Source organism: Nicotiana tabacum, chromosome 19, assembly GCF_000715075.1.
Source record: "Nicotiana tabacum cultivar K326 chromosome 19, ASM71507v2, whole genome shotgun sequence".
In the NCBI taxonomy this organism is placed as follows: domain Eukaryota; kingdom Viridiplantae; phylum Streptophyta; class Magnoliopsida; order Solanales; family Solanaceae; genus Nicotiana; species Nicotiana tabacum.
In genome coordinates this window covers 150,598,552-150,615,080 of record NC_134098.1, presented here as the reverse complement: position 1 = coordinate 150,615,080, position 16,529 = coordinate 150,598,552, and the positions used below count along the sequence as shown (strand labels likewise).

General features: G+C 36.2%; 1 protein-coding gene across 1 annotated transcript; it reads right to left on the bottom strand.

The window, feature by feature from the left end:
* Window positions 1-1,195: 1,195 nt before the first annotated feature.
* Window positions 1,196-11,099, bottom strand: LOC107772006 (uncharacterized). The gene is made up of 9 exons (XM_016591491.2): window positions 10,710-11,099; window positions 9,619-9,719; window positions 9,185-9,533; window positions 5,962-6,825; window positions 5,818-5,875; window positions 5,456-5,517; window positions 5,251-5,357; window positions 5,080-5,167; window positions 1,196-2,110 (listed from the first exon to the last, which is right to left on the bottom strand). The coding sequence occupies exons 1-9, from the start codon at window positions 10,845-10,847 to the stop codon at window positions 1,793-1,795; spliced, it is 2,085 nt and encodes a 694-aa protein (XP_016446977.2). The 5' UTR covers window positions 10,848-11,099; the 3' UTR covers window positions 1,196-1,792.
* Window positions 11,100-16,529: the final 5,430 nt, after the last annotated feature.

Sequence of the window (16,529 nt, the reverse complement as noted above, 5' to 3'; positions counted from 1 at the left end):
GAATACATACTTGTATAAATCTATAATCGTACCGAATTATTATGGTAGATTTTAAATTTTATAAAAATAAATCAAAAAAATAGTAAATCTTACCAATTAAATTTATATATGAAAGATATATTTTATATATTAAGTTTAAAATAATAAATCATTAAAAAAAATTCCTTGAGCCTTAGAATTATGGAAACGGCTACAAGCCAACAAGTAATTAACACCCAAACCTAACCCAAACCTAATCTGCTACTCCTCTTGGCACTAAATTAGTTCCAACATCTTGAGTAGCAAGCCGCAAGATATTCCAACGATCTTGAGTAGTAAGTATTAGATATCTTTCCTCTCATATGATTTAGATATCTCTTGTTTGATACTTAATCTAATTGACTCTATTCTTAAATCCCAACTTAATTAATATCTTTTCACTCGTATGATTTATATTTCTCTTGTTTTTACTTTATTTAGTTTACGCTATCGTAGAATAGTGGAATGCATCTCTATTCTGAGTATCTTTTACATTCTCTTGATTCATTAATTTTTGAACAATAAAAATATCCAAAGTTTGCCCAAGTCCTATGTTAGTGCGTATATTATCATGTTCTAACTTCTACTCGCAACTCTTACATGACCATTTTAAATAAATACCAAAAATTAATCATACCATAACGATACCGAAGAGAAACCGAGATGATTGAGACAATTTTGAAAAGTTTAATTTTAATTATTTAAAATAAAGTAACCAAAAAAATAGTATAATACAAATTTTATAAAATAACAGGCCGAACCGAAACATACTCCCCACTAGTCACTCTTTTAATTTGGATTCGGTATTCTCTTTTGTTCGGGCCATCTAATTTCCACAGACACGTGGCTTCAATCAAGATGTGTATTGAAAATTACTGGAGGTGATCCAACCCACAAAGGGTTTTGGTCTTGACCACAAAACTGTTAGTAAGAAAACACACAAACACACAACTGTATCTAATTTTTCTTTTCTTTTCCAACGGCTATTATTGTTACTTTGACCAAACAAATTCACAGTCAGTTTGGTCAAAGTGACCAGGTATTCCCTTGAATACAAAATTATAGATACATGAATTTGTTGGCCAAAGCAAATTACAGGATGATACAGTAAAATAGTCCTTTTCAGGCTCTGCTTTCAAAAACATGAATTTGTTGGCCAAAGCAAATTACAGAATGATACAGTAAAATAGTCCTTTTCAGGCTCTGCATTTCTTTTAAAAGCTCTGTTAACAATAATGCCAAATCATCAACTAAATTCGCACTGATTGCAGATCTCAACTAGTAAGCATATTATTGGACCAAAACAAGATACTACTATGTAAAATGCAGCTAAGGCAGCACACTTTGTTTTTCATTTTTTTTCCTCTTCTAAACTTTTTTTCTTTCTTTTTCCCTTGTCAAGAATGAAATTTCAAATGTCTAATCAAATAAACACCACATCCACCATTCCACCTTCTATTCACAGATTCCAGCTCGAAGTTGACAATAACTCCTTCAGATACCTGGATCCAACAATCTGATAATAACCACTTCAAAAACCTAATCTAATAACATTTACCCAATGTCTTTCCCGCCCAACAATATGGAAAGAACACTAAGATAAAGCAAAACCAGTAACACTCTGTTCGTGATTACGCGCACATGTATCCCTATCTTGACTGATGCACCAGATGAAGCAATCATGTACGGTCTAAGTACGTCTGTTGGACTTCAACCCATCCCACAAAGAGCTGGATTCTCGGAGAGATAGGACTACGGGAACTGCTATAATCAACTAAGCCGCACTAGAATCTCCATTAGTCTTAGATTCTGCTCGTATATATGTCATACTCCGAGGAATGGAAGAAGGAACTGCATTACTTGAGGGTGTTAGCAAACCGGAATTCTCAGCCGATGTGGGCTGAGCATCACGCTTCCATTGCATACTTCTAGCACCAGGCCTGACTGGGAGCCGGGACCTGTACAAAGTGGGGATGCCTCTAGGAAAAGGAACCCGACCAAACCTAGAAACCGCAAAAGGACCAGCCCTGGTAACACGAGGCCATACAGTGACAGATGCTGCTTCAGGAGTAGCAGAGCTTTTCCTCACAACCTGCATAAACGAACAATACTCAGTGCTTAAATGAACAGAGAGGTCCCTCAAAAAAAGAGATGTAGAAATGTCTATACCCCCCACCCCCCACCCCCCACCCACCCTAAAAAAAACCTCATTAATTATAAACTTGCACAACCAAGAAGTTTAGGAACAGCTTATCTTCATACTTCAGTTGCCAAAGAGAAGAGCCTTCCCAACAATTTCTTTTTGATAAAGTAAATAATTTTATTAACTGGGGGAAACCCAGTAAACAAACCATATACCAAAAGAAGAGAACCTACACAAAAGTATGGTTCTCAAGAAAAGAGGCCCAATCCTCAATACAAATAGGGACCTCATGAGTACACCAAAAAGAAACTAGAAACAAAACAGTATTTTGCAATTAGAAGCATAAATTGCTAAAAGAATAGGAGCTTGTCCCATTCTTCAAATTTCCCCTACTCATGGGGGTAGGGCATCAAGTTAGTTATACAATTCACATCACATGGTGAAGAGGATATTTTAGCAAATCGTAACAAATTGCCAAATAATTCTATATTGTTGGCAATGAGAGTAGGTACAACAAGTTCTTCTCAACAAAATGGGAGTGGACTCTTCTTTTTTTTTCCCTTCTTTTTGGGGGTGGGGGGGGGGGGGAGGAATCCTAGTGAGTGGAATTTAGGTGAATCCTGAACAATCCAATCGCTGAATATGCTTTCCTTAAATAAAATTTAAAACCGGTTTGTTTATATGTTTCCACTCGAAAGAAACCAATAACTCATGCACATACTATTGTCCCTATTAAACCATAACTCATGCACATACTATTGTTCTCCCCCCACCCCCACCCCCACCCCCCCCCAAAAAAAAAAAGAAACCAATACAATGATCCTAAATTGGATACGGGATATACTTATGGAGCTAAGCTACTATGTGCCTTTTCTAGAGTTACCAGTTCCGTCTTTCCCTAGTTAGTAATCATCATTACATAGAAGGTTGCAGTAAGAATCGCACATAAAATTTAAGAAGTGCAAATCCTACACAAAGTGGTTTTTTTGTTTTTTGTTATATTGCAGTGTTTTTTCGTGTTAGCAACTTATTATTAGGAGAATTAATGCTCCCTGAAACCTAACACAATTTTTACTAGAATTCAAACTATAACACAAACAAGAAATTAAGAAGTCTCCAAAAAAGTGACCAAGCAAGACCTCCAAACCACTTTCACACACTTGTATACATCCCAAATAAAAGATGAAACGTAATACACCAAGGGTGTGGATTGTGGATTAGTGGTCAATGAGTGAGTGCAAGCCTTGAAGACTAGTAAGCATAGAAGATTGCAGTACGAATCGCACATAAAATTTAAGAAGTGCAAATCCTACATAAAGTGGTTTTTTTGTTTTATTGCACAGTGTTTTTTCGTGTTAGCAACTTATTATTAGGAGAATGAATGCTCTATGAAACCTAACACAGTTTTACTAGAATTCAAACTATAACATAAACAAGAAATTAAGAAGTTTCCACAAAAGTGACCAAGCAAGACCTCCAAAACACTTTCACACACTTGCATACATCCCAAATAAAAGATAAAAAGTAATGCACCAAGGGTGTGGATTAGTGGTCAATGAGTGAGTGTAAGCCTTGAAGACTAGTAGGGTTAAGATTACAGCAGAGACAAACTATACTAGGTGATTTCTTCCCATCTGTCTAAGTCTTGGTTGGTACATGTGCTGGTGGGAAGTAGCAGGTACCTGGTGGAATAGTCAAGTTGCCATGCAAGCTTGACCATACACCACCATTATCAAAATGATAAATTAAACAAACAAAAAATAAAGATGAAAAGCTACAAGTAGGCACAACCCATAAGCTTCTTGTCACTCACTAAGCATTGTTTGTTTATTTTTCTTTATTAAGCATTGTTGATTTATACTGCAGATATACTTCTTGGCAGTACTTGCATCACATGCATATTGCTGAAAAGTTATGTTGCGCGGACTCTCCAAAACAGTTGTCGCACCCGTGTCAGATCCTCCAAAAATAACTTTTGGCGGATCCGACACGCACACATCGACATTTTCGGAGAGTCCGAGCAACAAAACTGAAAAGTGCCTGCAGCAGCTACTGAGTATGTTTGCTTATATCCATACTCAACTTAGTTTGCATTTCTGGCAATCCTTTTCCCTCCCTTTGTTTTAGTAATAAATTTTTAGGTGATAGTCAGATGTATGTTCGTCTTTTTAATACAGTAGTACAAATCAGCTTACGCGCACCTCGTTTATTCCACAATTACCTGCTAAACATCCCATCAGCACACAACATAGGTCGGAGGCACCCAAGACTTGGGCAGATAGGAAGAAATCGCCTAACTTTTTTGTCTCTGTTCGGATTTGATCCTTGTTATCCCGTGGTTTTCATCCACTTCATTGACCGCTGCATCACACACCCTTGGATGCCAGATGTGTGATGTTTCTTATTGTGATAAATTCATGACAAATTTCCTTGTTGAAGGTGATAATTTTGGAAAAGTGAGCTTTTACTTATTTTCTGAGAAACTCAAACGTTCTAATTCTATAGCATTAACATCCTATAGCTCTTGCAGAAGGCTTGGGAGCGCACCATCATATCTGTCGACTTTCAGCACTCAACAATAAATTGAAACCGCATGAAACAAATCAACCTATATTATCTTATTTATTTCTTCAAGCTGTATGGAAGAGTTGTTACCAATTTATACAATCCACTTTCAACCCAACCAATTACAACCAAATCAGAATGGTGGTCATCAGTACGAAAATCAGTTAACTTGTAGCTGAAGAAATAACTGAGAAAAACTTGAAGGGAGTGTTAAAGGCCCAAAAACAAAAAGAAAAACCATAAAAACAATAAAGTGGAAAAAGAAAAGGGAACTGCTCCACATCACACTGCAGTAAAGACAAAATCAATGCACCAACTTATGACAAATAATATCATCCGTCTTGGAAACATACCTTCAGAATGCGTGACATGAACGATGTTCCATCAAGAGATAAAGCATTCTCTGCAGATTCTTTTCTCATGAACTCCACGTAAGCTGACCTGTTTATGTTATATGTTTAGGCATTAGCACTCAATAATATTAGATAAGAGATTGATAAAAAGTGATGAAAACATTAACTGACCCTTTGGGTTGCCCAGTTGCTACATCAGTCAGGATGACCACTTTAAGCACTTCCCCAAATTTATTGAAGTGCCGAGAAAGACTATCCTTTGTAGCAGCAAAATGAACCTGAAACAAAGGAGACAAAATAAATACTTTTCAGGAATTAAGCAAGAAAGGATATATCTAGTGAATATGGACCAATTGTTAATTGACAAGAAACTTACATTGTTGACAAAGATGGTCCGTGAATCAGAATCTTCTGTAGGTGGACCAGTAGAATACAAACCTGACATACCAGAAAATGACCTACACATAAGATAAAGAAAAAAAGATGGCACTAGAGAATTGCAGAATGGGAGTGCTAAACACATATTAATGCAGTGACTAGAGCAATTGATGGTACTTCACCTCACAAAGTTAGAGTAATACAAGCAACGCATAGTGAAAGTAATAAACCCTAAACTCAATCCTAATATTAGCTTGACAATGTCCTAATTAATCTTATTATTTATCTATAATAGTTTCAATATGCTTTTACCATGCCTAGAAAGTAGAAGTACACAGAACTAGAGATGATCAAACTCACCCTGATTAATAGAAGCCATCTTTTGAGATTCCTTCTGTGTGCCCGCATATGGTTTCACCTAGCAAAGAGCATATTGTTTAAGTATTATCTAAAGACTACAAAGATTTAAGCCATAATGATTCATAGCAGATTATAGATGTTTACATTTCCATTAGCAACTGCAATGGGATTGGTGCTTTCTTTGGTCAACAGCATGTAAGGTTCGATGGCCAAGCCTTCGCTGCTTTGTGTAGATCTCTGATTCTCTATCTCCAATGCCTGCCTTGCCTCCTGATACTGAGGTGATTTCCAGGTATTCACATTTAGTGGAACATTTATTGGCTGGTGAGGAGCACCAGGAGCAAAAGTCGGTTGATCCTGGTCCTTCTGTGACTTGTACAAAATATCATTGGCATTGTCAGCAACACCATACTCAACTACAAGTGGAGTCTGGCCTATGTTTTTTACACGTGCACCAGTTCTCGGGGCATCTATAGCCCCTTTATTAACAGGGCTGATACCATGATCAGCTTCATCATCCGATGCTGAATTATAAATCACCACAGCATCATCGTTCAACGAAGACTTCCCAATATGCTTTCCTCTATAATTACTTCTGTGAAGGTAAGCTGAGGCATCAGCAAAAGATTGATCTTGTACATCTTCAGCAATAGCTTGTTTAGATTCTTCCAATCGGCTTGAAGGATCGAGAGCGCCAGTAGCACAACCCAGCCTGTCAAACACATTAGCCGACGATCTAACTTTTGCCACATCTTTTGCAGCTTCTGCGACGGCTCTTATAGCGGTGGCCATGGCATTTGGTGCTCTTGCAACCGATCGTATCCTCTGTGGGCGTTCTTGAAGAGATGGGTCCTCCACAGATGTAGAGACCACAGAGCGAAGACGCTTTAGTGAAGGTGAGGATTCTAGATTGGAATTGGATGGCCTAGAAGTAGCCACGGCATCTCTTACTGCAAATTGCAGCAACCTTCGAGTAGCAGCAATTGCTGGTTGACGAATGCCTTCCCTCTACAAAAGCAAATAATTTAATCAAAGGAGATTATTACCTGAAGTAGCGATTTGAAAATAAAAAGTCGAGAGGACTACTCAAAGGAAGTTCAATCCATCAACAATCCAATCCGAAAATATCATACGATTGGAGATCTTGGTTTTCTCAACTAGCGCCATCCAACCGCAAAACGAAAGGATAGAACAAAAGCTAAGAAGGAGCGAAGATGGACGTGTACAGAATAACTTCTAGAGCCAAGATTGGTAGAATAGTTTCATGAAGATAAAGCTAACTAAGAATGCACTATTTAACATTCAAAACTAGATCAAACCTCATACTCTCTTGCTCGTTTAAACTAGATTAGAAAAAACTTTAATACTGAACTTGATTCGGTTTTTATGTAATTCATCTTGTAATCAGCTTACTCAATCCTTATTCAACAAAGCTATCCACATTTATCTTACAAAAAAATGCATAACCATGATTTATATTGTATTATATGATAGGGAGTCTGTCTATGTACAGCAATAACAGCAAAATAATATTTAAAAAAGAACTAAGAAAGTAATGTTAGCACTGAAAATACAATAACATTAAAAAGACTATAATTAACACCAAGAAGTAAAAAGTAGCAATACGCTAAAAGTCAACTACATTCTCAGAAATTCTGAAAAGACAGTAGTGGGGGACACAACCAGAGCAAATCACAGGCAGTAATTCATTTTAAACTTCGTTCAAATTGGCATGGGAATTTAACCAACCTGAACTTATGAAGAAAGAAATATCACAAAAGTGAAAAAATATCACAAAAGTGAAAAAACCATGGAGAAAAGAATAGGATAAATGATACCAGAAACAAGAAAACCTAATTAAAGAAGAAAAGGGACCCCCACACACCCACAGAGGAAGGGAGAACTCACGATCCTATCAATATGGCAATATAATACATACCATAATACGAAAAAACCTAAAAATCAATTTTACCCTAGTGATGCTGCCAACACACATTTATATGGTCCCAATTAACAGAACTACTAAATAAAAAGTACCCAGAATATAAGCTTATTATTGTTTGTAATCCACCCACAAGTTAAGGTACTCTCAACAACGACAAAAGCATTAAACATTCATCATTTGTGAATAACTTGACCCTCGGTTAAAACAGATGTATAGATGTGGCGGAAAGTGATTTTTACTTTTTATCTTCTATTTTAAAACAAAGGATATAGGTGATTTTTCTAGTTATGGTGGTGTCCAGGCCAACTTGCACATCTCAATTCCCCCAGGTACTTGCTACATCCTACCAGCTCAGATACTTGATAACTCTGCCTACCAAGACTTAGACAAGAAATCACCTTGTGTTTTTTCACTCTGCTAGTATTTGAATCCACGTCTCCAAGGTTTGCAACCACTTCATTGACCACTACGCCCATCGTTGGGTGCTTGGAGAAACGTGATTTACCAACCGGGTCCGCGCAAGACATTGCTAAAAAAAATATCTCATTTCAAAATATTTGAAATCAACAATCTTGAACGATTCCTTTTCTGAGGTGATGAATGGGTGGAAGATTTAATTGCTTTCAAGAATAAACTCTCATTAAATGGTATGTGATTTAAATTATTTTGCACGTCAAACTTAATATACCCACCACCTATACTCAACTTCAATTAAATCAACAGAAATTTTCATCACCCACATTGTCGCCTCCCGTTACAATCGAAAAACAAAAGGGAACAGTCCAAGAAAGAAGGGAAGGAAAAAGTAATTTCTCCATGGAACCCAAGACCAAATAACATGATAACTAAATGACAACAGCAAAGCCAGCTCAATAAACCAACCACTCCATAAAAACATGAAAGGGTGAGTCTTAACTGCAATTCCGGTTCTTCCATAAAGTAAAAAGCAGCTTGTTACTTTGCATCACTTAATACACTAGGAAATGGAACCCCCAGCTTCTATTCAAGTAAAAACTCCTTCACCTCCCCCCCCCCCCCAAAACAACGAGGGGAAAAAAAGAGAGCATTTTTTAGCGCGAAAGAGAAGAAGTGGCGAACATCACCATGTAGATATGTGTACTATGACATATGTGCGAACACAGCTCTATGTTTAATTATGCCCAGACAGCCAAGTAAGACGTCTAACAATAGTTGTTCATGGTAGGAGGATATACACAGGCATTAACGAAAGGAAATAGTTAGATTAGACATGCACATTTGGGACAGAAAAGTTGATCAAAAAGTCAAATTCGGCACAGCATTCAGCTTGAAAACACGAAAAATTTCAAGTAATTCAATTAAGAACTCCTTCATGGTAATATCTCAATTCAGCAGCACTCTCTCAATCCTCAAAACAATGCAATGTACAGAAATTTCAGAAACCTTTTTCGGCCTTTCTTCAGGTCGGCTTCGTTTTCTCTGAAGTTCTGGCTGGGGTGAAAGGGATCGCTTTGAATGACCAACTTTTTGAAGAGCTTCCTCCTCCATAGGAGTGCTTTCTGCCAAAGAACTATGTAGAGTAGGGTGTTCAACGGTAACCAGCCCTTTCCATTCCCTTCGGCGGCTTCTAGATTTGTTTGACTTCACTTTATCAGCATCAGAGTCCAGGTGGTGCAAATCACTCTTTGCAGCTTGCTCTGCACTAGCAGGTTTGGTTTTTGTCCCTCCTCCTGTATCAGGATCCTTTTGCTGCACATAAAGACCTATATTTGATCCCAGGTGATCCCATAGCCTACACAACATTACAAGAATCAGAATGGTAAAATAATACTTAGCACGGAACAAATACTATAACCGCAGTATGGCTATTATATTACCAAGCAACAAATGAGTCACTGTCTTCTCCGAGAAAAACATTTAATTCATTTCTTGCTTCCTCTTTCCGCCTTCCATTTTTTAACAACACTATAACATATTCCTGCAGGTGCATAGCAGAAATTAGCATGATAAATTTTAAGGAGAAATATGACACACCCATAAGGAACACCATATCAACAAAATATGTGTGGTAGCTAGACTCGAAGTCTAAGGTGATACAAGAATCTGATACAACTAAAATGAGGCTCCAAAAGATGCACGGATCAATATAATAAATCAAAGAGTAAGGATGCTCAAATATCACGGGCAGAAGAAAAATACATGGATGTAAACGAACAAACAATGTGATCCTCCACATGCATTGCAATGAGATATATCAATATCTGTTCTCGCTAGATTCAGAATAACAACAAAATTCCAATAATATAGTACATGAGAAATCAATATGTAAAATACAATCCAACGAAAATTCTTGTGCAAGTTGACATTGCATCAACAATACAAAGAACGTTTAAAGTTCCAAGCCGTAATATAGCAGAGTGGTCTGGTTCCACGAAAAGAACTAAAAGCGCCTTTTAACATAGAAACTGGGAATGGGTCTCCACTAAATGACACCAACCATCTTGCAAGGACCTCATAGATGAAACAGGATTTAGTATGAGAGAACATAAAATTTGATACAAGCCCGTCAGGGAACATCTGGTAAAATTAGAACTTTTGCATAGAAGTCAATATTATAAGTTTGTCTATACCAGGAAGAATAAACAGTTAATATCATCTTTTAACAGTCAGTATCTTTTGTAAACCGCTTATTTAAACCATAAATCAAAATGAAAAATTACAAAATCAAATCTATGTAAGCAGTTCAACACTTCACACAATCCAATTAGAAACGTGCACCAACTCAAAAGGTAAATGGTGGTGAAACAAGTGATGAAATCAATCCAGAACTCAATACTACAACAAAATTATACTTTTAATACTCTTTGCTACAACAACAACAACTTCAGACCCAAAATTTTCAACACTTTTCAGCACAATGTGTCGTAATCCACCATTATTTGTTCTAAGCCCTAGAAATAAACCATACCACGAGAGTATCATCAGTGTAGTCACCCATGAACTCCTTGAGTTTATCCTTAACTCGTTCCCGAAGCTTCGAGAATCCTTCGGCAGTGAAATTATTTACCCTAAACGTCCGATCATCTTCTCCATTTCCACTGCCCATTATTTCACCAAATCCCTAAATAATTCAATTATCTAGATTATATATAAATAATTAAGAGATTAAATAATCGGAAAATGCTATCTGCTGATTGGATGGGGTTTTCCGGGAAATCTAATTCATTTCATGGCGGAGAGGAAAGGAAAAAAGAAAACGAGAAAACCCAAAACCTTTGGGGAATGGGTAGTGTAAAAAAGACTTCTAACCCTATGTATGATGAGACAAGGGACCTATGTTATTTTTCTACTAACCCTTGATGTTCTTATAAATGGTATGGTATTTACTCTCTAAAATTATGGTAGTCAAATATTTTTATCCGGATATAATTATTTGAAAATGGTAGGCATTGCTTCTTCCTGCCCTCTTTTTAAAACTTGAAGTGCAAATTGATCTTCAATTTTTAATTATTGTAGATTGATCTTCTTGCTTAATTAGTGCTTAAATGGGATTTGGGTTAATTATAAAGTGAAAAAAAAAGATTCAGACTTTATCTCTAATATTTTACTTATTACACTTTGGCCCCAATATATATAAATATAATATTTTCAGAATTTAAAAAAAAAAAAAAAAAACTCTTAACCGATTCTCAATGTTTGAGCACTTCCCAATTCCCATTTTCCACGGTTTAATCCTCCATTTCAGCATGTTTTTCTTACATTCCTCGCGCATAGGTTGTCTCCATTCTTCCACATTCATCTGAAAGCCTCATTCTTTTGATTGATCGATTGCAGAGAGGAAGTAAGAATTTTTAGATCTGTCGATTTGGGAATAAAATTGGCAGTACATTGATTGATAAGTCATTTTAGATGGTATATTGTGTAATTCCTTCGTCTGGGAAGTGTTTGTATCTAATCTTCTTCGTCATTGTTTCTTTGGATTTCTGCAGATTTTCTATGCACAGTACTCGACCACTAGTATATAATAGACCACTATAAGAATAGACCATTAGTTGACAATAGGTTGGTGGGAGATTGTATATTAGTACGCGATCTGTATTCCGTTGAATGGGCTAAAGGGCAAAATAGTTGGAATTGGAATTCCTATACAAAGGTTAGAATACATGTCAGTATACGCAGCAATTGTACATATTTGTTCTGGCACCAGAAAAAAGGGCAAAAATAAATCTTTCACCTGCAAGGACTTGGCCACAAGACTTTGTTACCGCATCACATACGATTCTATTGGCAACCACTAATTTAGGTAGTTAATTTAATGTCCAATGTGAATAAGCGATGACAGTCAACGTGCAAAGGACTTGTCTAATTAATTAAAATCCATCAAATATGTAAACTCAAAGCATCTAATCGATTATGCAAACTCTCGACAGTCACGTTATTTACAAGAAGGTATATGGAATGAACCATTTAGTATGTAAATATAGTATATCTCATCTAAAACTATTCATCATTCTTTCAACTAAACTAATGCAGACAGGCAACTCAATCACTTAATAGAGAAATACCTCTAAGGCCAAGGCCAAGTATGGACGCAATCTTCATCGGGAAGTCACTAGATAGGCTTATTCGAGAAAGCCAAGAAGACAGGGTCAGGTAAGAGAGTAACATTCACTAATTTATTTTTCTGCCTTGTATGGGAAATATGTGTGTTGTGATGAAGGGAGATAATATATAAAATTATTTATTTTACTTATTGTCTTTTAATTCCTAGTTTCTACCTCTTTTTTTGTTGTTTGAGAATACTAACAAAAAAAATGAAGTAGAATAAAGAGGTTCCAATTGAAAAATATAACCCAGGGGATATAACTTTTTTAGATTCAAAATGTTTGAATTTTCTGTTAATGAAATTCAAAATTTTCACGTGATTTTTTTAAAAAAAAAAAATTACAACCTATACTCTACCCAGCTAGTGTTTTATAATTATATTATTAATGTAAACCAATAGATGATCGAATACACTCAACTTCACAATAGGTATATTCTCCATCAATGATTGAAGTGTTAAAATAACTTGAATTTACCCATTCATCTACTCAAGTTAAAGGATTAAGAATTATATATCAATCATATGGAATAGGAATTGGGGTGGTCATCGATTATTAGTTGTTCGTTAGTGTAAAATAGTAATTTATTTATTGTAATACAAATATGATAATTATTTGTGAATAGCCTAAAGTTGTACTTATTCATCATTATTAGGTAATTACACACTTTGAATTAGATTAACTGCATTAGTATTACGTATCGATCATATCGATAATTACCTAGTCGATAACTGGTTAATACAACTATCGTTATACAACTAATGTCCATTAATATAACATAATAGTAAGGCAATATATACAATTTGATGACTAATTACTGTCACGATCCAAAATTCAACTAGGCGTGATGGCACCTAACTCAACCCTCTAGGAAAGCCAAGTAACATTCAATACAACTCATACGAGAATAATAAGAGTAAATGAGTAAAATGACTGAATTTCTATTCAAACTCCCAAGGATTGGTAGTGCAAATAATGAGCTTCTAAAACTTAGATTTTACAAAGCGGGTATGAAATAAATATATCATCTGTTTGAAATATACATAAACAGATTTGCAAAACTAAAGCTACCAAGAACGAGTGGCAACTATAACTGGAACGCATGTACATCTTCAATGACAGCTCCCGCCATACACATCAACATCAGCTCTAAGATCTACACGTAAGGTGTAGAAGTATAGTATGAGTACAACCAACCCATGTACTCAAAAAGTAACAAACCTAATCTGAGGTTGAAAGCAGTGACGAGCTCGGAAGAAGGTCAGACTCCAATGCCAAAGGCTAATAACAATAACAACACATGATATAATGATGACAGTAACATCAAATAGCCCAAAGGAATTATCATGCTCAGCTCATTCACAACTAAGGAAAAGTAGACATGCCTTCAAGTAGAACAATCAAGACCAAATTTCACCTTTGTAAATCAATTAAACATGTGTTTATCAAAAAAGACTGTGTTTTCCAATTTACAGCATCAGATACGACTTTTCGTTTACCAAATAGCATGAGAAAGTACATCTTTATGCCTACATGACAATATGCATGTCAAGTCATCAATGTCTTATACTATCTAGCATGAGGAAAATAATACATCTCTATGCTTACATGTCAAGTATATATGTCAAATAAATAGTTTCACGGTGATATCATCAAGTACCCTCACTCTCATCCCACTCAAGATGTCTGGCTTAATGCCCCATTCCATCACACACACATACACACACTAGTAGTAGTAGTAGTCATCAACCTCTCAAGTCTCAAAGCTCACAATCTCGTATCACTTAGCCCAAACAGTACCACATATGGAAGAATAATAGTAGTTGTAGTAGTAGTAGTAGTTCAGTCATCAACCTCTCAAGTCTCAAGGCTCACAATCTCGTATCACTCAGCCCAAATAGTACCACATATGGAAGAATAACAATAACGTGTGATGTAACAATGAATAATAAACAGAGACTGAGGTATGACATCCAACTGAAGAATCATGACTGAGCGTAAAATTACAGTCAAATCAGATAGTCCAAAATAACAGAAATAGTCTTGTTAGGTCTTAACCAAATAATCATATAAGTAAAACATGATTTATAGCATGAATTACAGCTCTGATAATCAAACAAGTAGGGAGAACACGGATATAACAAGATATAACAGCAAAATAAGTCCGGTAATAGTCTAAAAGTCAACTCGGATCATGATTACCACGGTGCACGCCCACACGCCCTTCACTAGAATGTGTGTCACCTCAACACCTCACAAATAGCATAGTTCTCAAGGATAATTACCCTCAAATCCAAGTTTAGAAATATTACTTACCTTGAACAAGCCAAATCAAATATCGAACAAGCCAAACAATACTCTAAAAATTTTATCCCGCGCGAATCATCCTCCAAACAACTCGAAACTAGCCAAAAGCAACTCAAAAATATCAAATAATGTCAAAAGGAACAAACCCAAACGATAAAGGTCGAATCTTTAATCAAATAGTCAAAGTCTATCAAAAAGTCAACTTTGGGTTCGCACCTCGGAATCTGATAAAACTCACAAAAACTGACAACTCATTTAATTACGAGTCTAACCATACTAATTTTATCTATTTCTGACTCTGAATCGATGTTCAAAATCCAATTATTCTCTTTAGAAAACTTTTTGATAAAAATCCCAATTTTCCAATCAAAATACGGATTAATTCACATATGAACTACTTTAATCATATTAAAATAAAAAAAATTGAGATTAAATACTGACCTCCATGAAAAGACAAGAAGAACACCGCAAAAATCACCTCAATCAGAGCTCTAGAACTCAAGATATGCTCAAAATACCAAAAGAACGCAATCTGATTTTTTTTTATACACAGGGATTTTCACTTTTGCGTCCAAAAATCCACACCAATGGTTTTCCACCTGTCATCTCCACTTTTGCGGACCATTTTTTGCACATGCGGAGTCGCAGATGCGGACCCAACTTCGTATCTGCGAAGCACCAGCACTAGTTTTCTTCTCCGACACTAAAATGAGCATAACTCCCTCATACAATGTCTAAATTCGATGATTCTTTTTGCGATGGCTCCGTAATTACGATACAGATCTAATACTTCAATCAAAATAGAATTTGGAGCTCATTTGCTTAATGTGGCACCACTTATGCTTGAAGAAACGACATCGAAACATAAAAAACGAGCACAATATAACCCAAACCTATATGAAACTCACCTGATCCCCTCGTAACCCCGTCCGAATATACCAGTAAGTCCCAAAACTTAATACAGACCTGCTCGAGGCCTTAAATCCCACTTAACAATAACAAAACTACGAATCGTCGATCAAGATCAATTTCTTAAGTTCATAAACTTCAAACTTTGAACCAAGCGTCCGATTCAAGCCTAACCAATCCGGAATAAACCTAAATTTTGCATACAAGATTCAAATGACATAATGAACCTATTTCAACTTCCGAAACAATAATATGAATACGATATCATTAAAGTTAACTCCCGGCCAAACTTATGAACCTTCCAAAGCCAACTTTCGCCAAATAGTGCTGAAACCTTCTAGAAATATCCAAATGCAAATTCGGGCATACATCCAAGTCCAAAATCACTATCCGGATCCTAACAGAGCCATCAAAACTCTGATCTGGGGTCAAATATACAAAAGTCAAACTTGGTCAACTCTTCCAACTTAAAGCTTTTAAAATGAGAATCATGCTTCCAAATCAATCCTGAATCACCTGAAAATCGAAACCGATGATACACACAAGTCATAATACATCATACGAAGCTACTCATCACCTCAAATTACTATCACGACCCCAATTTCCCTCCGAAAGATGTCGTAATGGCACCTAGTCACTAAAATTGGGTAAGCCTTACATACATGCAGAATTTAACTGAGATAATGATAAAACTTTCAAATTAACCAACAACTATAATTAAAAGAACTCTGCAACTCAACAGAACAAAACTCCCAAAATCCGGTGATACCAAGTCACAAGCCCTACATGAGTATATTGAACATCCCTAAACAACAGTATCTAATAAAAGAAGAATGATGTAGAACTAGTTAGAGGGTGACTCCGAGGCCTGCGGACGCCGACATGTATACCTTGAAGTCTCTGATCCGAGCTTGACTCACTGGTGCCTAGGCAGGTATGAGGTACTTGTATCTGCACAAAAGATGTGC

Bases quoted from the DNA above. Each gene is read 5' to 3' on its own strand.
- LOC107772006 (XM_016591491.2), bottom strand. From the start codon at position 10,847: ATGGGCAGTGGAAATGGAGAAGATGATCGGACGTTTAGGGTAAATAAT. The intron at 5,168-5,250 runs GTCAGTTAATGT...TAACATAAACAG, and splicing joins GCAACTGGGCAACCCAAAGG to GTCAGCTTACGTGGAGTTCA. The intron at 2,111-5,079 runs GTATGTTTCCAA...TCGTTTATGCAG, and splicing joins TCATGTCACGCATTCTGAAG to GTTGTGAGGAAAAGCTCTGC.